Source organism: Cuculus canorus, chromosome 2 (assembly GCF_017976375.1).
Source record: "Cuculus canorus isolate bCucCan1 chromosome 2, bCucCan1.pri, whole genome shotgun sequence".
Classification (NCBI taxonomy): domain Eukaryota; kingdom Metazoa; phylum Chordata; class Aves; order Cuculiformes; family Cuculidae; genus Cuculus; species Cuculus canorus.
Genome location: NC_071402.1, coordinates 69,711,235 through 69,733,391, shown reverse-complemented (window position 1 = coordinate 69,733,391; position 22,157 = coordinate 69,711,235). Strand labels below are relative to the sequence as shown.

The window sequence follows — 22,157 nt, the reverse complement described above, 5'->3', positions numbered from 1 at the left end:
ATTAGAGATTCCAGGGCAAACCAGGTACAAGTATAAGGTGTATCATCACATCTATCCACTCTCCCCCAAAATCTTTCGAAAATGAATAATGCATCATAACCAGAATAAGAAGATTGTAAATTTTTATTTGTACTTAGCACATACAGGAAAGATCAAAACAAATATTAAAAGATAGCATTTGTAAACAAATATATTTCACAAAAAGTTACACACTATCAAATTTGCTCTGAAAAAAATCATAGTTACAGCTGTTTATAAATGTGTATTTATCAAAATCAAGTTAAAAACTACTTAATTTTTAAAATATCCCAAATGAAGATTCATTCATTCCAACAACTTCAGAGAGACAAATGCATGAATGAAGATGGCACTATGATTTCCAGTTTTAAAAAAAATAAATCGGCAAGTAATGAAAATATCAGCCAAGCCTATTTAAAGACACAGGTTTGTAAAATATACATTCAACTTTGCAAATGTCTAACTTAAAAAAATAGAGCTATTTCACTGGATTGTCCTCATCTTGTTGTGTATCGATATGAGCTGTGTTTGAATCCACTCAGAGAAGTTATCAGTAGGTAGTTTTATGCGATTGTACAGTTCACATCCATAATCACATTAAAAATAAGAAGAGAGCAGCACCCTTTTCAGCAAGGATTCATTTTAAACATTCTTGCCTTTATAGCAGCAGGTATGGTTTGGGGGGATGTTATCAATGTAATCAGTAGGTCAAAAAAAACGAATACACATACCCCATGAAGTTTATTATAGTGTTCTTTCCCTATATTTGTTTTCAAAGTTAGGCAAGCACCTCTATTTTACCTCAGAACACAAAAATTAAAAACAAATGACATCAAATGACTAACTCAGTAGGCTCCCTTTGTTGGTGGTCCACAAGCCATTTTGATCGCCAGTGTTAATTCTGTTTTTTACTCCCTCTAATCTCCTATTTGTATATCAACTAGAAGACAAAGTTTCTCAAACTTCATCTCCTAATTTGACTCAAAAGAAACAAGGCAATGAAAATAACTAAGGCTCAAATGGCTGATCTTCAGTAGCAGAGGGTCACATATTCGAAAGTACAGTAGAATATAAATCCCCAGAAATATTTCTGGTCCCCTTGCACTAAAAATTCTTATCAGCTTTCACAAAAGGTTTTCCAAGACCTTTTACAAAGATAGGGAACATACTTTTCCCAAGATGTCCATGAACACTTAACAGGGATGGATGTACATACAAAGAGACACACGTTATGCACAATAAACTTTGAACATACTGCAGACAGACACGGACCATGGAATGCAATGATCGTCTAAGATGGCAGGTGAAATGAAGATGACTTTTTCAGAGAGTCGTCATGAGTTTATCTTGGTACACCATACTTTGCACTCCTCCTAAATTCTTCTGATTCTGCTCCTGGATATATCGTAAATGGCTGTCCTCTCCACTTGTGGGGGGGATCCAGTATGGCCTGTCATCATGATAGGGTGGCCTGTACCATTTGCACAGTTATTGGTTAGTGAGAGATGGAAGTAAACTTATGAGTGCTACACAGTAACATGAGTTCATCCAGCAAGTGCTAAGCATGCATACAGTGGGATGGCAGCTATCGGTAAGGGAAGGACATGGTGACAGACCTATGGGTCTGATGCAGAAGCCACAGAAGGATATGGGAATCTTTTAGCTGATTTCAAAAGGCTTTGAATCAGAGCCCAGTCATCAAAAACTCTCCCTGTTTTAAAGTGTTACAGACAAGTGTCATGCATTAATGCTCCTGAATCCCAGAGGGATGGCGGGGAGGGGGGAGGAGGCTATAAGAAAACTAAATGCGTACAACAAATCAGTAAAATAAACCATATAATGGAAAAAGTTGAGCTCATGAAAATACATCCCTAAGGCCTAAAAAATTAAGAAAGGCAATGCTATTAAAATTAAAATTTATTTTCTGTAAATACTGTCATCAGTTCAGGACTGGTGCAGTTAATTACACTGAAGCAGATTACACTGAAGCAGTCTGTAAGTTAGAGAGTTGCATTTTGTTAAGACAAACACCTATGCTCTATAGCTAGTACAGGTACTCCTCTGTGACTACATAGTGAAACTCACAAAAGCACTTAAGGAAAAAGTATTTTTCCTCTTATTTGCTCCTTAATTATTGCTGCTTAGAGATATGAACCTCAACCACTCCTACAATGCCTCTTGAATCATTGTCCCCCCCCAAATAAATACATTTGAAGCACAAATTGTAAGCAACCACAATATTTCAGATTCGCTCATTATCAAACTGAAGTTGCAATGAATCTTCTCAGAAGACTGAGCATTAAGTTAACTGCAAAGAAATAATTTCACTGAAAAGATTTCGCTAAGAAGAGTCACAATTCCACATATTATTAAAAATATACATACAGCATGCATTGCACAGGTAGGTTCATTTTAGCCCTTGGCTCATTCTAGACTTGCATGCCCAGCAGAAAGAATTTCATGTATCTGTGGTTTGAGCTCAAGTCCACAATCCGATGGAGTAAGCTTTCTCAAATCAAGCTATCCAAGATGCTAAACATCCAACTCTTCCACTTTGACACCAAGTTAGAATAAACTGAAGGTCCTACTTTAACCACACATTTAAATATGTTTGAGCATCTTTTCCACTGTACTGGCACAACTGAGCTTTTAAATATGGTTTTTAGACTTACAAGCCTAGCTATAAAAAAGCCATTGTTCGTATTTCACTGACCTTAATCTTTGCCCAGGCAGCAGAGGGGCTGAAGGGAGAGGTTGTCTACACGTATTATAATACATTATTATGCTTATTTCTATAGCAATCTGCTCTATTTGGCTTTAAAATTTTAGAGACTAGTATCACAAGTGAAGAAATCTTTAGAAGAACTTCAGCAAAACCTCACAATTTATAAATTCATTAACATCTCTTGGCAATCACTCTTTCATTAAGTCAAATCGTATGTCTTAAATTACACACAAAAAAAAGGACAAGTAAAACCTAGAACCAGCAATAATCTTGAACATGAAGCACAAGCAAAGTCATTTACCCAATTTAAAGAGTCAACTCTTTCTACCATGAATTTAGTATCTGCTTTACTGCTGTATGCTAGGAATTTTGAGCTGAGAATGGGTATGCTTGTGCCTCTGCCTAGTAAGTATTTCTAATAACATATTTGCCTTTTTCCTGCATTCTTTGACTCAAGCTTGGACCAAATTGTCTTTTCAGCCATTCTAAGCTCAGACTCATCTCCAGAGCCTGCCTACACTAAGAACAAAAGCTTCCTATCCTAATGTCAGATGAATACCAATGAAGATAAGGGTATTGGTATTTTTCAGTCAAAACAGTAATTATTTGTCTAAAAAACTGAGTAATCTAAAAAGGTTACTTTTTATTAGGACAAAGTAACAGCTGATTTCTATCATGTGTACATGCACAGACACATATTGACCAGCAGGTGTGTGCCTCCACCGTATGTTCCACCAAGCTGATTCTAACTTGGACTGAATTTCTCTCATTACTAGTTATGAAATAAAAATTACGCGAGAAGATAGCACAGTAACACATACAGGAATATTTTTGTGAAACAGCTTTCAAAAATTCAATGCTGTAACTTCACTGACATTAATTATCTGTAAAAGTCCCTGATACATTGTTCCATGTATATGTTAGTTTTTCCATATGCATTTCTACCAAAGATCAGTAAGTGTTGAAATGCAAGAATCTGTTCAGTCATAATTTAACTTTATCCTAAAATGAGTTTCTTCTTTGTTTTCAGAGATTAAACGTTGATCAAATTGCAATTAGTTTTATCGAAGCACTGAGCATCTTCTCATCCAACATACTTTCTACAGACATACACTAAAGTCGTATTTCAAATTCTGAATTAAAAATCAACCTGAAAAAATTTCATCAAGGAGATTAGGACATTGTGAAGCAAAATCTAAATAGAAAGTATTTAATACTGCCTCTACTTCACATATATCCAATTTCTGTTTGCTGTTCATGTGCAGAAAATCACCCAGTATGTCCACCAAACCTTCACGCCAACAGATTAAGATAAAGAAAGACATAATCATCTTTTTCGTTAAGATTGCTTACCTTACATTCACAGGTGTATGCGGATGCCAGTGTGGCTGAGCAGGATGGATATTAGGATGATATGGCGGCTGCAAGTGAAAACATTGAAACTGGTTAGTGAAATCATATAAAATAATCTCACTACCTTTTTTTTTCCTGCTGGAAAAAAAAGCCATGAGGAATATGCTCCCTATGAGCTCTAGAAACCCCACTGTTTCAGACCTTCTCCAATGCTATTCAGAATATCCATGAGACCTCTTGGTGATGAGCTTTCTTGTTAGGACACACTCATGGGAGAATGCAAAGAAAATTGCTTTTCTATTTGAGAGACAACCTGGTGCATCTACTGCTTCTCTTAGAAAGCACATTGAAAGAATGTCAGTTTTAATCAAAGGTGGAGAGTGAGAAAGGTTACTATTAAAATAGGAGACTTCAGAAGGTCACCTGTCTTTGATGAAAGTATTTCTCATATCCATGAGATCTTGAAGACAAACAGTGAAATGAAATCACTAGAGAAGCTTTAAGTAAAAACAAGTGTTAAGACTAAGTTCTCACACACTCAGTTTGGATGAAAGCACAGCTTGCTTTCTCAGTAGCACTGACTGCTAGTATCCCAGATGAAAACTAGGTAAGATTTTCCTCTCAAGTGTATAAAGGAGCTTGTTTAAAAAAAATCAAAACCAACCAACAAACATTTGACCAGCAATGAACTCCTTAAGTGTTGTGATGGGGGAAGATAATTGCAACTGTGAACTTGTTGACAGGGACCATCCAATGTGAGAGGCTGCTCTAGATAAAGGTGTTGCTCACAGAGCAGTTTCATGTGGTCTAACATATTCACAGTCCCAAAGGCTTTATAACCTGTTATTTCAAAGGGAACAGCAAAGAGGAACAGAGAAGATAATAACTATTAGGCTCTTACCTGGTAGTTAAGGACTTCAGGAGTATTTTTAGCACTACGGGAGAAAAAAAAAATAGCTTTTATGTAATCAATACATCTATGTCACTATTTCCTATAGTTCAGGGTTTTTCTCTTCAGGGAAGCATTACAGTGAAGTAAAATTCATATTTTTAAGGACATCAATATTTTATTCAAGATATACACCACAATAATTAGGGTGTAAGAATGAAGGGTGAAAAATTTTTTCTTCATTTTACATTTATAGAACAGGAAAAAATAATGTTAGATAAGTTACCATAATAGTAATGAGTAGAAACGAAAAATGCTTTACTTTAGTCCAATCTCAAACAGAAAAAGAAACAAAACAAACCCAAAACAAAAATGGAAGGACTTTAAGTCTTATAGGTAGTCACCAAGAATAATGCTGCATAATGAGAAATCCCAAAGCAATTTAGCCCACACCAGAGAATTTGTTTCAACAAACCCTAGTATAGAAATGGTCATCAGAATCCTTTAAGCCTGACAATAGCAATTGAGAGATAGAGAGAACTTGGGCAGTCACTTACCACAGTTGCGCTGCTTTCACAGGATTGTTTGCTTAAAAACAGAACAAAACAAAAAACAACAAAAAAATCCTTAAGATGTGAAATATCCATAAGTTTGCAGCTATCGTGATTGGGATGTTACATTATAGCTCAAGTGAACCCTCATACAGATATACTTGCCCAACTGCATCAGAATGGTTAAGTGCAGCATTGTGCTTTCTAGCATTCCTGTGTGAGTACATAAAGGATGAGGCAGATAAAAACCTCCCTCTGTTTCTGCAAGAGTCAAAGTCCACCAAAGAATACAGCAGAGGAGAGTATTCTTCACAAATGTCACAAAATTTCAGCAGACTGAGTTCTGCACTATTTTACTCACCTTGCTGTAGCTACCACATCAACACCATTGAGTCCCTAAAAAATGAGACACTACCCCTCACATCAATTCTGTATCTTATAGAAACAAGAGTAGTCCTGAAGTTAGCAATGGTCTCATTACAGTGAACCATGGTAGTAAAAAACCCACATTGGTTGGGAATATGGCAAGGCACTGAGCATGAGCAACAAGGTCTTGACTTGTGCTTAGAACAGAGTGGAAAGAATCTTGAAGACAGCAGTTGAATAACTGGGATGTATGATTTCTATTTCCTGACAAGCAGCATATTTTTCAAGAGCATTGAAAAATTGCCAAGTGATAAAGCTGAATATCCAATTCTCTGCTGAATGCATAAAGTGGATAACAAAATTAACAAGACATTGCAGAAGTCTCAAAAGAGACTGAGCTAGTACAGAATCAAATGCTTTTGGGCTGCAACTACGTACAGGTTTTAGTGGCCAAGAGATGTGTGAAAGACAATGATCTAAAGGGAGTTTTTGTGTTAACAAACATGCTGTTGAGCTCTCTGGAACAAGATCACTGGGGTTTGACAGCAGTTCTACTTGACTGCTGTGCAGCACAGAGAACTAAACAAAGCATAAGCCACACTTTCTCTCTTTTCCCTCCATGTCACAGATGTAAGTATAGAAGCACTGAGACACAAGGTATAACCTGCAGGCCTGACAGATCCTGTTATTGTAAAAATAAACTTAAATTAATTTATGCTTCTATTTGTGAAATTATCCCCACTTACCATATAATTGACTCTCATGTATCACACTGTAGTACCTCAGAAATTCAATACATTCGCATTCTGGAAAAAACTGAGATGTACTAAGGAAGGGCATGTGGAGGGTCATAACAACCTCTAGAAAGCACACATGCTTGCCACCCTTTTCCTCTCATTATATATGAGAAATAAAAGTGCCTCCACAATACCACAAGGATTTTTCATGGAACTGAGCTTCTTATTCTAGGAATGCAAAGGAGTGCAGAGACTTCCCAAGGGAATATCAGCTCACCCTGCTCCATACAGCAACTACATCCCTAGCCTCAAATAACACAAAATTTAGAGGGGGTTCTCTTGCAACTCTCCTTCCTAGGTTTTTCCACAGGGAATAAAAGTCTTATCTGAAGTTTTGAAGGAAAAATGACAAAACCACAAGGGAAATAAATTCCTTGTCATTCCATTCAAATTCAGCACATTTCAAATCCCAGAGAAAGCTGATTAAGGTCAGATAAGTGAATAACATGCCATTATAGTCACCAAAGAAGCAACAATCGTATAATGAGACTGCTTAACAACCCTAAAACTGTCTGGCCAGATAAGCAAGTCAGCAAGGCTGACTTTTGGACACTGCTCTCCTCTACATGACAAATGTACTTTTTCAAATAAAATGTTACATGTTTTCCCTCATTGAGTTTGACGTAATTTTTCTTCCCTCCTCAGTGGAGCAACAAAAGAAACCTTAGGTACCCTCATACTCCATAGATGGCAGATAGAATTAAGTGTAGACAGAGATTAAAAGTGGTAGATATGAACACTGGACTTTGACTTTGGAGAAAAAAAACCCCAAACCATACATTCTGGTATTTTAGGTGTCCTGACACGGTTTTCTTTTTATACTGTGGTACAGATTTTATCGTTGTAATATGACATTTATGAGTTAACAGGACACCCGCATGACCGGTTCAGTGAACGCATGTACAAACACTTACCTTTGAAAGTTGAATGCCTTCGGGAAGGATATCTCTTGCTGGGCCTTCTTTCAAATGTACTAGTTCTGCGTAATCTTGTTCCATGTGTTGCCTGATACTCTGTCCGCCCACTTAAAACACAGAAATAAACAAAGTTAACTACTATCCTTTGCTGGATGGTGTACCTCTTCCTTTGCATAAACATAAATGCATTCCTGTTACTTCGCTGAATACCTGAATCTGAAGCGTGATCCCAGCCTTATGAAGTCGGATCTACTAGATTTACTATTTGCTGGAGCTCTCAATCTGAAGAAAGCATGGTGCTCCACTGCACACTTCCACAAGTGTTTGCATGTTTTGGCACTATCTAACCGGAAAACAAATGTGTGCTCTTGCTCTCTGCCCTAAATGCAGAAAGAAAAGACATGGAAGTTGACATGCATTATATAAGTTACTGTCCTCGGAAGGAAGAATATAGCCTGGGCCAACAGTGTGCTGAGTCTCCCTTGTGTTCTGAGCACATACTACACTTTGTTGGATCAAGCCCAAGGAAGGGAAGAAAGTTACCTGTTCATCATCTTCTACAACCACAAGTGTTAGTTTGCTCTTTTTAAAGTCCATTTTTGTGATTTTAGGCCTAAACATAAGAAGCAAAAAGAAAATTAATTGAAAAATAATATTTTTGTAATCTAGGAAAATTCTCCAAGATATATGAGTGATTTGCAATGTTGGAATGCTTCAGGAATCACAATAAAAGTCTGATTTCCTGGAAATGTGACTATTTCTCAACAAACATTTCACACTTGAGAGTTGTACTTGTAACCAGGCCAATTTAACTTCAGTTTTAAATCTTGTAGATTCAATTTACACTACAAAATATGGTCAGGAGCCCATTATGTAAAGGATGATTTCAGCATTTTAACAGAAAGGAATATAATACAAAAGCAGATTACCAAAAGAATAAGCCTATTTTGTTGGCTCCTTCAAAGATCAATATGCCTGTTGGTGTCAGTCCAAGAGCATATTCACAACCGTCTCTTCCCTGCAAGCAAGCATAGAATCAGTAATCAATATGCCATTAGTAGCGTAAATCTTACTACAGTATGTCAAAATCCATAGGTTTTAAACTAAACAAGATTTGCGTATTTTTTTAACATAACTGAGCAGAAGAACATACATCTTACTGGGTGCAAACCGGCAGGTTTTGGCAATAGAGGCCTGCAGGGTGCCCTTTGTGGAAGGAGGCCATGTGCTGCTGCAGATGGCTCCAATGCCTTTGGCAATGGCCCTGCACCAACACTGTGGCCACAGGAGCCCACAACTTGGCTCACGTGTGTTTAAGAGCAAGCAGCAGTTGTCAGGGGAAGAAGACACAAAAAGAAAGATCTGAGGGACATATGAAAAAGCATGTGGAAAGAGACACTGTCAGGGACATGGCTGAAGATGTACTTTTGGGAGGAGGTCCTTCTGAGGGACTATGATCCAGGGGGAACCCCAGACTGAAACAGGGACACCCCTGAGGGACTGCAGCCCACAGAGAACCCGTACCCAGGTAGGGAGCTCCCTGAGGGACAGTGGCCTGTGGGTGACCCCTGGAGCAGCAAGAGGCACATGTCAGCAGAGGAAAATGAGTGAGGAAAGCAGAAAGCAGCACAAAGAAATTGTGCGGATGGCCCCAACCTTGTGGGCTGCCTTGGGAGGTACTGAGTATTACCTGCAGGGAAAACAAGAGGAGATAATACTAGGAAGAGGGAATAGGGGAGGAAATGTGTTGGACTGAATTTGAGCTGGAGGAGGAGCTCAAATTGGATTACCCAAATCAGTAATTAAATGCTTATGTTAATTGGCAGTGTATTATATTACGTGCAATTCCCTGAGTCGACACTGTTTTGCCTGAGACGGCATCACCTTCACTGTTCTGACCCCATATTCATAAAATAAAGTATAACATGGATCTTACCTTAACTACATGCATATCTACACCGTACATTTCTAGCCATTTAGCTTTGTTCAAGTAGCACAATTCGGCCTGCGCTGGGCTCTTTCCCCTAAGAACATAAAATGTATTTATACGCCAAGGTAGGAAATTTTTGCCCGTTTTTAAATCTTCTAAAATTTTTTCCCTTCTCTTTGAGCCCTCAATCTTAGTGACATTAAATGGTACTTTAAGCTTTACTTATATTTTTACCCCCTTCCCTCCAAAGGAAAACAAAACAGAGGGATAAAATTGAAAAAGGTCTAAAATTGCCGATAAGGATGAAAATTCAGGTAAGACAGCATAGCCAACATGTACCATATTAATTAACAGGAATTAATTGACAGGAAAAACTATTTGTTGCTACCCTGAACACAAAAATTGATGTGCACAGGCATCATAAAGAGAATTGTTTAAAACTCAAACAGAGTAAAAAAAAAAAAAAATCAGACTGCTTAAACTGTTATGAAATCACCTGAAGAAAAACAAACAGAAAAAGAAAAGCTTACCCTACTAATCTTCCCTAAATTACTGCTTGCCATTTCTAAGGAGGGGGAGGGTTTAAAGTCTGCCTATAATAGTTTCAATTGATAAACATAATTGCCATTTTAAGTCTGTTGAAGGAGTTCTTGTGGATATATTTGATTTTGGAATAGAAGAAAACCTTCTGTTGCTAGAGACACCACTCCCACACAGGTACCCTACCTGCACTCTTTCCATTTCTGAAAAATGTCAAATTCCATTGCTTCGGTCTGGTTTGGTGCAAATCTGAATTCAGACACAAGTTCTGGCGTGTGCTCTGGGTGCTCACACTCTCCCAGCTCAGCTGCAATCAATCAGTTAAAAAGTTAAAATGATAAAGATCATGGGATGTCTAGAAACATTTAATTCCATAATCTGAAAAGGACAATTATAGTTTTTAAGTTTCTAAGTGTGCTGTGGAAGTTTCTAAGGGTGCTGATGATGCAAGTTAAAAAGAAAACAAAACAAAAAAAAACCCCCCGAATTCAAACCAGACTGTAAAGCAAAAGTTAGACAAACGCATTTGCAGGAGCACTGTTAGTTTATGGTACAGAATTCTGACATTTAACAACTTTAGAACTAAACCAGCTTAACTAAAGTTGCTTCTCTGGATTTTAAAGCATTTAAAGGAAATAAAGTTCCTATTAAAAACAAAAATCAATGCACTACTGTTTCAGAAGAAGTTACTTTGAAACTCCCTCTCATTGCAATGAAGCGATTCCTTTCATTCCAAGTCACTTTCAATTCTATTGCATGCTTTGTTACATTACTGTTAGTGCCAAAAAATGACAATAATACCTCAAGAAACTGAAAAATTGTGGGTTTTTTTTTTGTTTTGTTTATTTATTTATTTATTTTTCTGGAAAGAAATGCTGAAGCCGTAACATAACTGAGGTGCCACTTTCCACTTAGGGCCTGGTATCTTCTTTTCTAGAAGCAGAACACTTTGCATTTCTACTAAGCTCAGCAGGAGATGCAAGTGCTGAGCATCTCAGTGAATTACACCCTTAAGTCTTACGCCTGCGATACGCTTTGCTCCTAGAATCTTCTCAGCTGTAGAAAGTGACTGCAGCATCACTGCTGCAGGACTGAGAGAAGAACATCAATGGCAAATACAATGTTCAGCCATACCACGTATCAACATGCGCATGATGTGATTCCAAATCAGGCCTTTGTCGGTCAGTGTTTCTTGACTACTGTTACTACAGTTTTATTGCTTCAGGACACTGCTACACAAGAGTTGCAAAATTTAATTCACTATCAGTCCCTCAAAATACCTAGCAGGATACGTTAGATCATAGGAAGCTACATTCCAAATGCAATCTGTTAACTAATACACCTGCGAGGCAGTTTTGCCACTTGAACTTCACTGAAACATTTAGCACTCCTGAGGATATTGAACAGATAGAAATGAACCATCAGTGAACTGAAACTGCTGCCTCACACACATTTTTTCTATCCAACAGTAATCTTCCATGGCGAGTTACAGTATTCTTATCTATATATCTTTTCCTTTAACAGAGTATCTCAGCTCTGCTGCTGTTTCATCTAAGTTGGAAGCCTATTTAACACAGGTTTTGCTAAGAATTACTGGCAGTCCAGTCTCCAGTATGTAACAGGGAGCCACAACAAATGCATTAGCAAGAAGGACTTCAGGGAAAAAAAGCAAGGAACTGAAGTTTGATGTGTTCACAACCATCTAGGAAAAACATGGGAGATTTCTCTACTAGTCAACTGAGAGTGAAGGCAGGGCATGAAGGCTGACTGTGCTGTAAAGAGGATGTGTAAGGATGTGAAGACACATGAGCTCACAGGACAAAAGATACACAGGGAAGCTAGGGCAGAAGTACAAGAAAAATAATCATCCTTGTTTCTCAATAGCTGCACTCACTTTTTATTCACTTTCAGTCAAACAAACGATGTCATTACTTCGATCTTTAAGAAATAGGTCTTAAACGGAAAAAAAACCTAGTAACAGCCTCATCGGTTCCCCACACAGGGTAGGAGGGCACTGGAAGAAGGGGGAAGCATGGGCTCCTCACAAGGATGCTCTCACTAGTGTCTTTTCTGGTGGAAGTATGTTCCCTGAATGGCTCAGCAGCACTAATATTTTTCTACACATGGGCACAGCAGAGGACCCATCTCTTCATTTGCAGTTTTATGACAAAGTATCATGCTTCGGCACACCCTGCCTCCAGTCTGTTTTTTTTGTGGGGAGGGAGTGTATATATAACATATGTATATACATTGTCTCTGTTGTTTAATAAATAACTGCATAAAATGGGGGATATTTTTAAAAGGAAGTTTTCTAGAATGTTTTTGAAAACCGTAGAAACTTGTTTATCTGCAAATATATTGTTGACTCTCTTACAGAGAAGAAAAAAGAAGTTTGCACTAACCCATAAAGGTGGGTTTGCACTAACCCATAATTAGAACTGAAAACTGGAGTGCTCAGAAAGAAGTTCTTGTTTTCAGTTTAGTTACTAGTTTCAAAAGTACTACCATGTTCACCAATAAAAAAAAATACATTTTCCTACAATAAGCTAATGAAACCTACTGTCCTACTGGGATTTTTTAATCTTGTAACTCCTGATCCCGATACATAAATAATGTTAGATCTTACCTTTCCATGTAATTCTCTTGTCTGCAGTACATGCCATCCCCTCCCTCCTGAAATCATGCCATGTCACACGCCATGGAGGCTTGCTCTCCCAAGCAGGCCACCCATGTTCAAAATTACACCTGCAGACACCTGCCTGTCACAAAACCTGTGCTGAAGGGACAGCTGCTGCTCCTTCAGGCTGAAGAGGTAACTCCGTGCACACAACACACCTTCTCCCTCAGCAAGGAAGTATTTGGGATCTTTCTTTTCCAGTTAACTCATGGTTTCCTGAAAGGTGTGTCTATCCATGTATTTGACACTCCTTCCCTTCAGCAAGTGCGCTGACACTAGCTAATGAAGTTCTGAAGTCATGAATGGAGGGAAAAGAGGAAAGCAGTTTCCCTAAAATTGTTCTTCTCAGGTAAAGAAATGCTATTTATGTATGATCAAGAAGAAATCATTAGTGCCAAAGAGTAAAAAGAAATTACTAGATGAATTTTTTAATATATTAAGACAAATCACTTTCAAAAGATTGCATACCTTGAAGACAGAGAGCTGCTAGTTCAACAGCAGTTTCATACGGGCATTTCAATCTTAAAAAGAAAATAAAACAAACTATAAATCCCACGTCTTTTCTCGGTGAGCAATGAAGTTAAAAAGTATTCTTACATATGACATAGAAATATTAGCTTCCACAAGCTATTAATGATACGAAGCATCTGAAATGAATTTAATTTAGTATCATTCTTTCCTAATGCGGTACATTCTAATTACCACTAAACACATGATAGAGCACCATAAAACAAGCCTGAACTAACAGAGACAACATTAAATTGACTAAGAAACCATTTTTTCTCCAACATTATATTTTAGAACAAGGGGGTTTGAAGATTTTTTTTTTTTGTAATTAAAAAGTGTTCCACTTCATCATCTTTTCCTCCTCAATTTTACCTACCATACTGAAAAATATGGCAAATTAATGTTACATTTTCAAGTCACAAAAATCAGGACAGTCTTTTCTCTCTTTATACTTCTTCATACCTGATCAAACTATGAAAGGCATTTATGCATTCCATTTGTCAATAACATAATGATGATGCACACAGGCCATATGTACCTCTATTCTAAGGGAAAAAGTCCACATAGCACTGTAAACTGTGTTTAGAATCCGTGCACAAATACTGTAAGGAACTAAAATGATCACACAGTTCAAGTAAAATTTTAAATCGTTAAGAGACTAACTAGCATAAATACAGCTGCAAGATCAAAGAGGTACTTACTTCCCTGAAAGAATGTCTTGCCGGAGCTGCAATACAAACAGGTACCTGACAAATAAAAATTCAGAAAGTCAAAAGTATATAAGTCGTCATCTTTCTAGTCCCAATGGCTGGAAAAATATTCCAATTCATTAAGTAGTTAGAACACTGTCATTAACTTACTTTAAATAAAAAGGGCTTTTGGGATCACTTAAATACAACCTATAACCTTTAAAGTTCCCATAGATTTCACTAAAATCAAGAACAACAGAACATTTCTCACCTACTGGCTGTGCAGGACATGTCCAAAGCCTCACTTTGTTAGGATGTTTAGGGATGTGCTCTACTCTGAGCATACACCACAGCAACCTAAATGTGTTACTGACACTCCAGTGTTGTTCTGAACTGGGCCTTGCCCAATTAAAACAAGAATTAACTATAGCATCTAGAGACAAAACACAGATAAAGGTATGAAGACTTCAGGACTACCTTCTCAAACAGAAATACAGAACATGGAAGAAGTCCAAACTGTGCAAAAGGAAAAGCTCAGACTGAAGTTTCATGTAATATAGCAGCAAAGTTTTGAATAAAAGCAACTTGAATTCCATAGAGCCCACGGGTTTATTTAAAAGTAGGAACTTACAGCCTTCAAACTGTAGTACTATTTTAAACTCTTGCTAATCTTCAATTCTAGGCATTCTTCATATTTTACAACCACTCAGAATTGAGGTTTGAGGCATTCAGAAGCACCCCAGGCCATGCAAGAGCTGTGTACAGGACAGGCTCTGCACTGCTCTGGACACTACTGGGTGAGGCTTGCAAGAAGGAGCAACTCAAGAAAGAATGTTGAAGTACTCCTGAGAGTCAACCCAGCAAACACAAATGTAAACCTCTCTCATCCTTACAAAGGATGCTAGAAAGACTTGTTTTTCATCACAGAGGATGTGTTGTGAACGTGGTGAAGGATGAATAATTGGAATCAGACAGGAAAACAGAAATGAAGATTAAAAACATTTCTCACGATGCACTAAAGCATAATCAGATGTATCCATGTTAGCCCTTTGTCACATCTTTGATTCACATTCTTAGCTAACACCTGACTTGTCTACCCTTAATCTACGCATGCAAGTACCCAGGTTTGATTGACAAGTATATAGTTTCTGTTCTTACTTTTTTCCCCTGATGATTCATAACCCCATGAACTCTTCTACATTTGCAATGAAAACATGAGCAGTGCTTCCATCAGTGTCAGCCAACCTGTGCAGAGCTGCAGCTCTGCTCTGGTTGGTATGGCTTACTCTTGCTCCTTTTCTGCATGCAGGCTGTCAAGCTTCAGCATCTCAGTTGCTGATATTCCCCAAATCAGCAAAATACCATAGAAATTTCTCCACAACACACACTTAGAGGCACATTCCTCTGTTGTTTCCCTAACTAAACTAACTCATTGGATCCCATAAAAGTGACAGAAGAGGCCACCGCACTGGATTTCAACCATGTTTTTAAACTGGAAAAAGATAGGAGTGGGTGAAGAGTTTCAGCGCTTTCCCATTACTGTTCTATTTATGAGAATGTGATTTTTACAGCTTCACTAGAAATTGGAGTCTACTAGAAAAGGGGTCTCCACAAGGAATTTTGAACACCTTTCCAACCAGGCCAGTTCATGATGACTGTTAATAATTATTACTCTTCCTCCTCTTACTCCCATTCCATTTCCACTTGGAATACTTCTGAGCATATAGTTGCTAATCTTTACTATTTACTCAACATTTGGCTGGAAAATATGATCCAGCCAAAACAAAGATTCTTAAAGCACCAGCAACATTTAAAATTACTTCTTCCAACAAAAAGAAAAATGCAACTATTTGTCCATGGTAAAAACAATTTCCAGCACATTTTCATTTTCTTTTTATAGTTTCAGGGTGGTCTTCTGTCAAGCTTACATTTAAAAAACAACAACAATGTTCAGAACACTGACAACATAGCTCACTAAACTGTTTTTCTAATTAAAACAATCTTCCAAAATGTAATCTTTCAGCAATAATTAGATTACAAAGCATCAGAGGCTAATATTTTCAGAGAAAATGTCTCACTCAAACACAGCAACAACCACATAGCTCAGAAACACACATCTCACTCCGATTAGGATCATGTGCTTCAGAAGATAAAGCAAGAAATCTTGTGGTAGACAGTAATGAAATAATTTGACCACAGGGAAAATGTAATACTTGTCAGATATGCACCCTGATATATGAAGATTTACATCAATTTTTAGGAAACGTATATTATTCCTACTAATTTAACAGCATTTTCATTAACTTTTTTTGAACTCTCAAAGATCTTATACTCAATTACATAAATGGTAGGGAGTTCCATAGGTTAATCATACATTGTACAAGAACATGCCCTTTTATTGAATTAACACTGCTGCACTAAATTCATAACGGATATTAAAACCACCTCATCAGGTGGTGACAATTAGCTTTTTGATGATGTCTCAGGCACTGAAAAAAACTGTATGGTCAAAACAGGAGATATGAAAGGAGAAGTAAACATACGGCTGCAGGCATAAACATCAAACGCACCTGAACTAAAACAATCTTAAAACACCTTAGGCCGATTGGGATTACAGTGATTATTTCCAAACAAATTAGAAGACATAAAAAGTGCCCTACAGTGAGAAGCAGAACAACAACAACAAGAATAAGATAAAATAACATTAAGGTAGATGATTACTATACAAAGAAGACACAAAGTTGGCAGATGTAAAAGGTAAGTAAAACCTTCCCGTTTACAAAATATCCCCTAGATCACACCAGGGCGCTAGAAACCTAGCAAGGTTCAGTCCTCACAGCCCAGAAAACAGCCCAACCAGACTGAAACAAGAGACCTTCAGGTATTCTAAGGTGACTTTATACAATGCAGTCTTTACACCTTTTGCACCACAGAGAACTTGCAGAGAAGTGGAAGAGATTCAATCAAGCATCAACCAAGAACTCAAGTTGTCCCCACAATTCTGTTGCTTTTCTACCATTATGAAATCACCCCAAAGTCTCAGAGCAAGGGGGACAAAGCAGAGCATTTCTGCAAGACATAATGGAAAATCCTCTCAGGGGCACAGCAGATATCAGTGTAAAGAGCTCTCCCCACCTAACACTGCCTTTCTTTGCTAACTTCAAAGTACTGGAACACATTATCTTCTACAGATGCTTGGAGAGGCCTATGAATGGTTCTTTGCAGAAAATAAGGTGATGTTTCTGGTGTTTTTCTTAGGAAAACACCTAAGAAATCAGACAAAATGACCACTCCTAGTAGGAAAGCTCAAATCACCTGCTTACAGTAACCCCATATACCTTAGAGATGTTTTTTACGCCCCACCAGTCACCCAGTTAACCATGCATAGTTCCTACCTTGTAAACTCCTCATGAAGGTTGTTCGGTTCCGATGAATAGTACTTAATTCGAAAATGCAACGTGTATGGAGGTCCAACTGCACATGCAGAGATTTTAAATGGGGGGAAGAAAGAGTTTACACTAGTTGCGGTTCTGCTAAGGCAGAAAAAACAATCACCACCCCACAACCTAAGAAAGTCAAAATGAAGGCTTTTTCTCAAGTTCTTCAAATAAGCAAATACATTACGTTTTTTAATTCAGAAATGCATGCAATAAAAAAATAGATTATTACCATACTTCATGATACTCCAATCATTAGATGTATCAAGCAACAGTCCATTTGGCAAACATGTTGTTCAGAGGTGAGCCCAGTAGCACACTGTGAATGACAGCATGCTCCAGGTATACTGCCTATGACTAGGGGCAGGGGGAGATGGAAGGGAAAGGAAGGGAGAGGGTGATGCCTCTTGTTACCAGGCACAAACACAGCTCCAAAAGAAGACCCTCACCTGATAGATCAGCTGTCAATTAATAAACATGAATGAGAAAAGGTAAGAAAAATAAGGTGAAAAGTGCTGGAGAGGACTCTGGAAGGCACCCATGAAAGCAGAAAGCTAACAATTTACAAGAGGTGGAGTTGCAAGAATTGTTTTCTAATGCCAGAAAGTGAGTGCTAGGTCTGACTTTCTATGTCACACAGATAATAAAATGTTACCCAGCTATCCTGAGACTGTGCCCAATGCATCCTCATCTGCCTAAGCCTCATCTTCCAGACTCTTTTCCACACCTTTATAAGTTTTCTGTAACACCATATCAATGCAGTATATATGTGTATATTAATGATCCATTCTACTAAATGATGTGCAGCCAAACCTAATAATAAGCGCTTTGACATTGTCTCAAATGATAGCTCCTAGAAGACAGATTATAGTACTCTAGGCTGACAGCTGGGCACCATTGGTAAGGTCTGCCTCAGTGAGATAATGACTCTTACCTGCCCACTGCTGGAAAAAAAAAGAGCAGTGAGCAACATCCATCATGAAAGAGGAACTCTTCTCAAAGCACCCGCTGAATGCAAGGTAAATAAAAGTATCCTGTTGTGAGACAGACCTTTACAATAATCATCAAATTGCTTCCCTCTCCGGCATTCCTCAAGGCAGGGCTTGGCCAATTTCTTTTTAAAACAGGCCCTTCATAGATTAAACACAGACAAAACAGTGCAACTAAACTGGTTGAAGGTGTTACAGAATTATTGGTTTTCTGCATCTTAGACAGATCAAGAAAAGGACAAAGCTACCACAGAAAGTGCACCTGCAAATCATTTAGTCATGTAAGATAAAGCAGTCCAGGACGCGATGAAAAGACGAGAGAAAGCCAACCACCAAAACCTTACCCATAGCAACTCTCCTTACTATCTGTTTTAGCATACTGACACCCACACTCTGTAGGGTGAAAGCAAACTGTCCTAAAGGCCTTTGAAGAACTCCACCATCATTTGCAAAAATTGTCTAGATATTTGGATGCTTAGCAGAAAGAAAGGCAAAACACCACTGAAGCAATCAAGACCCATCTTGGTGAGGTCCTGCAAGGGTATCAATGATCTCCTTGCAAAGCAATCTGTTTTAATCTCACAGGAGTGATATTGTCAATTGGTCTAATGCCTGTTCCCAACTGCAGTATGTTCACAAAACACATTTGTGCCAGTGCTGTACTCTACCCAAGCCTGCAACCAGATTATTGGAGATCCAGGAACAACTTGCCCGCCTTAGCCAATTCCACAAAAAACTCAATGGCCAAACCAAATCTTTCCACCCGAACTCCTTCTGATGAAACAACAGATATTTCTGCTAGTTTTATTTATTATATATAAATAATGAATTATTTTCCATTTACTCTTTGGAAAAAAAAACCCAACAACCATGAAATCTGTTCCGGATCAGCAGCAATGACAGAAACTGCGAACTGTGTCCAGGCAACCTGATTTCACAAATCAGAGTGAAATTACCTGTCAACCCACTCTGCCTCAGACAAACAGCACATGTTTAATGAGAGCTACCAAAGGCTGGTCTATCGCTTATAAGTGCTCATGCACTAAGGCATAACATAGACAATTACCCATTAAATTATATCTACTTCCTAAGAAAAATCTGTTCTTTTAAAAGCCGTATTTAAACATTCATAATCATGTTAAAATATTCAAATTTTAAATTCTGAAGGAAGTAACAAAATAAACAGACAGAGACATGGTACTTACTTTTTATTTGCTTCTTAATGAATTTTGATTGGTCCAACCAGTGCTAAAAATGAAAGAAAAATCCTCATTTAAAAGCAGTTCTATTTCAAGATTTTGTTGACACAATAAATAATTACAGTAAAATTTAACAGACAGAAATATCTAGAAAGGAAATACTGCCATGTTTGTTTACTAAACTTCTACACATCTGCAAAAGTATTTACTTGCACATTCTCCAACTTACCTTCTTTCATGGGGGAAAGCTTGACTTGTAAATTAATCAGTACTGCCAGGGAAGTTTCACTCTTCCAGACAAGAAACTTCAAAATCCAAAGCCACAAATCAGTGGTACATAAGGAAAATACACTTTCATTCCCAGGTTTAACAGTTGCCTCTGAGGAGAGCAAGCCAACTCCCTGGGTTTCATTTTCTTTTCCACTTCCCTGTTTCATGGAGACCCTCCCGATCCTGTACTGTCCTGCCTTCCATTGCTCCACAGCCAATTTTTTTTTTCAAGATAAGGATGAAGATTTAAGCCCTAATAAAAGCATTTGGGAAATACTGATGCATACCCCAGCTCCCCTTTTTAAACCAATGGCACAAGATCTTGAATGGACACAACTATGATGACAAAAAAAAAAAAAAAAAAAAGAGTATGACTCTCAGCAAAGTTTATGCATTATCTTGTCAGTGCAGGTTGCATCTAAAGAAGAGTAGCAATAAACACTCTGGTGTAAATTTAGCTTGAATCTTTGACATTTGAATCTCTGCACAGTGTCCTACCCAAGGCTGCGATCTGCTTTGAAGCAACTGCATTTAAATGCTCCTGTTGCACAAGGTAATAAAACAGTATTTGGACTAGTCCTAGAAATGTTTTTCTATATGTATATATTATCTTAAAAGAATAAACTAGGTAATATGGAACAAAATCTTAGAAGACAAACTCTTCCTTTCTCCCTATTAAAGCATTCGTGCTTTCAGAAAAGGGAGAACATCTGAATGACTACTTTTCATTTCACTAACACTTTGCTGCCATGGCTACATAAATGTGAAAAATTATTTGTTTAATAGCAGTGCTAGTATTTATTTACTAAGTATGTCCTAAGCCAAGGCAAAAATTTAGTTATCACAGGTATAGAAGTGTTCAGATGAAAAGTCTGGCAACTTACAACCCTCGAAGTAAATAAATCTCACAAAAAAAGGAAAGAGAGAAAGAGAAATGAAGTAATTATTCTGAAGGTGCTTTTATTTGCATGAGACTTGCTAGACTCCTGTAGGTGAAGCTGCCAAGGAATCCATCCTTACAATCTGAGAAATCTCTACCAGAATGGCCATAAAACATTACAGCAGCTCATACAAATACACACCTTAGAGATACAAGTCATTTATTCTGTTTCTACTTTGGTCTCTTATGAAGAATTACAGCAGAAACTACAGCAGTTCACAAAAACTTTGTGAAAAGTGAAATTTCAAATTTTTCATAAGGAAAAATATCAACATAGAAATTTTGTTGTTTTAACTGAAATCATACAAGTCTTATCTTCACATATCCAGGGCAGATAAAGTTTTTATACTTCAAACACATAGCTACAAAAATGTCTCTCTCCTCAATATTTATTTTGACTATAGATAATGAATTCACAAAGACAAATATGTTTATTCCATTTTCTATTAAAAGAAAAATTTAGCTTTGTGTTAAATAAAACCAAATATTCGTAACATCTATATTACAGGCAAACCCCACAGAATAGTTTGGGTTGGAAGGGACCTTAAAGATCATCTAGTTCCAACCGCCCAATGATACAACCCTCTCCAATAACTTTTCATTTATGCCACATGTTAGTACCATGTTCAGAAATAAGCATCTGAACTACATAATTCCCAATGAAATAACAGCTGATAGTTCCAATCTTGGAATGTGGTGTTTTAGGGGTATTAAAACTCAAAAACTAGAAAGTTTGAAACATCATTTGGCAAGTGTAAATGCTTCAAAGAAGGTTTAAAAATAACTAACAATTCTAGGAATTGCTTGTACAGACCATTAAATGAGATCATAGCCTAGACATGAGGCTATCAGGCACCCTCCATACCCAAGTAGCCAGACGCAGACGGCTCCAGGAGATAAAACACAGCAAGCATTAAATTCACCTCTCTTCAGAAGCAAGGAAGAGCTCCTGTTTTACCCCCATCCCACACTGCACGTCACGGCCTTGTACGTTGCGGCCACCACACAGATCACAAATAAAAATACAGAGGAATAACAAAGACTGGCAGTAGTATTGGTCCAGAGTTCCCTGGCCTGGTGGTTTTCATACAGATTTGTAAGCCAACACCAAATTAAGAGTCAGGCATTTTGTGCAACTTCTGTGAAAATCAGGCTGAATTTCAATTCTCCTTTGCCTCAGATAGCATTGGAGGGCTTCTTCACACCAGAAATCACTCCAGCTTTCCAGATGTCCCTCTGAGTTCAAGAAGTTTCATAACATTCTAGCTAAAGGCAAAATAAGGTTTGGGTTTGACTATGTGCTTCTTCCTGACTCAAGAACAGGAAAGTGAAAGCAATGAATTCTGTCTGAAGTTTCAATAAG

At 37.7% G+C, this 22,157-nt stretch overlaps 1 protein-coding gene across 4 annotated transcripts in view; it reads right to left on the bottom strand.

Moving 5' to 3' along the window:
* Window positions 1–22,157, bottom strand: part of EPB41L4B (erythrocyte membrane protein band 4.1 like 4B) — a 178,641-nt gene that overhangs the window by 95,395 nt on the left and 61,089 nt on the right. For 3 of the 4 annotated variants that reach the window (XM_054058998.1, XM_054058999.1, XM_054059000.1), the window contains exons 3-15: window positions 19,591–19,633; window positions 17,355–17,433; window positions 13,972–14,016; window positions 13,232–13,284; window positions 10,273–10,393; window positions 9,553–9,640; window positions 8,546–8,634; window positions 8,160–8,229; window positions 7,827–7,996; window positions 7,614–7,723; window positions 5,543–5,573; window positions 4,998–5,031; window positions 4,097–4,164 (exon numbers count right to left, since the gene is read on the bottom strand). In XM_054058998.1, the coding sequence (XP_053914973.1) occupies window positions 4,097–4,164; window positions 4,998–5,031; window positions 5,543–5,573; window positions 7,614–7,723; window positions 7,827–7,996; window positions 8,160–8,229; window positions 8,546–8,634; window positions 9,553–9,640; window positions 10,273–10,393; window positions 13,232–13,284; window positions 13,972–14,016; window positions 17,355–17,433; window positions 19,591–19,633 (1,001 nt within the window). Of the gene's footprint in view, window positions 1–121; window positions 1,490–4,096; window positions 4,165–4,997; window positions 5,032–5,542; window positions 5,574–7,613; window positions 7,724–7,826; window positions 7,997–8,159; window positions 8,230–8,545; window positions 8,635–9,552; window positions 9,641–10,272; window positions 10,394–13,231; window positions 13,285–13,971; window positions 14,017–17,354; window positions 17,434–19,590; window positions 19,634–22,157 lie in introns of those variants that run through there. The other variant, XM_054059001.1, reaches the window with a different exon arrangement.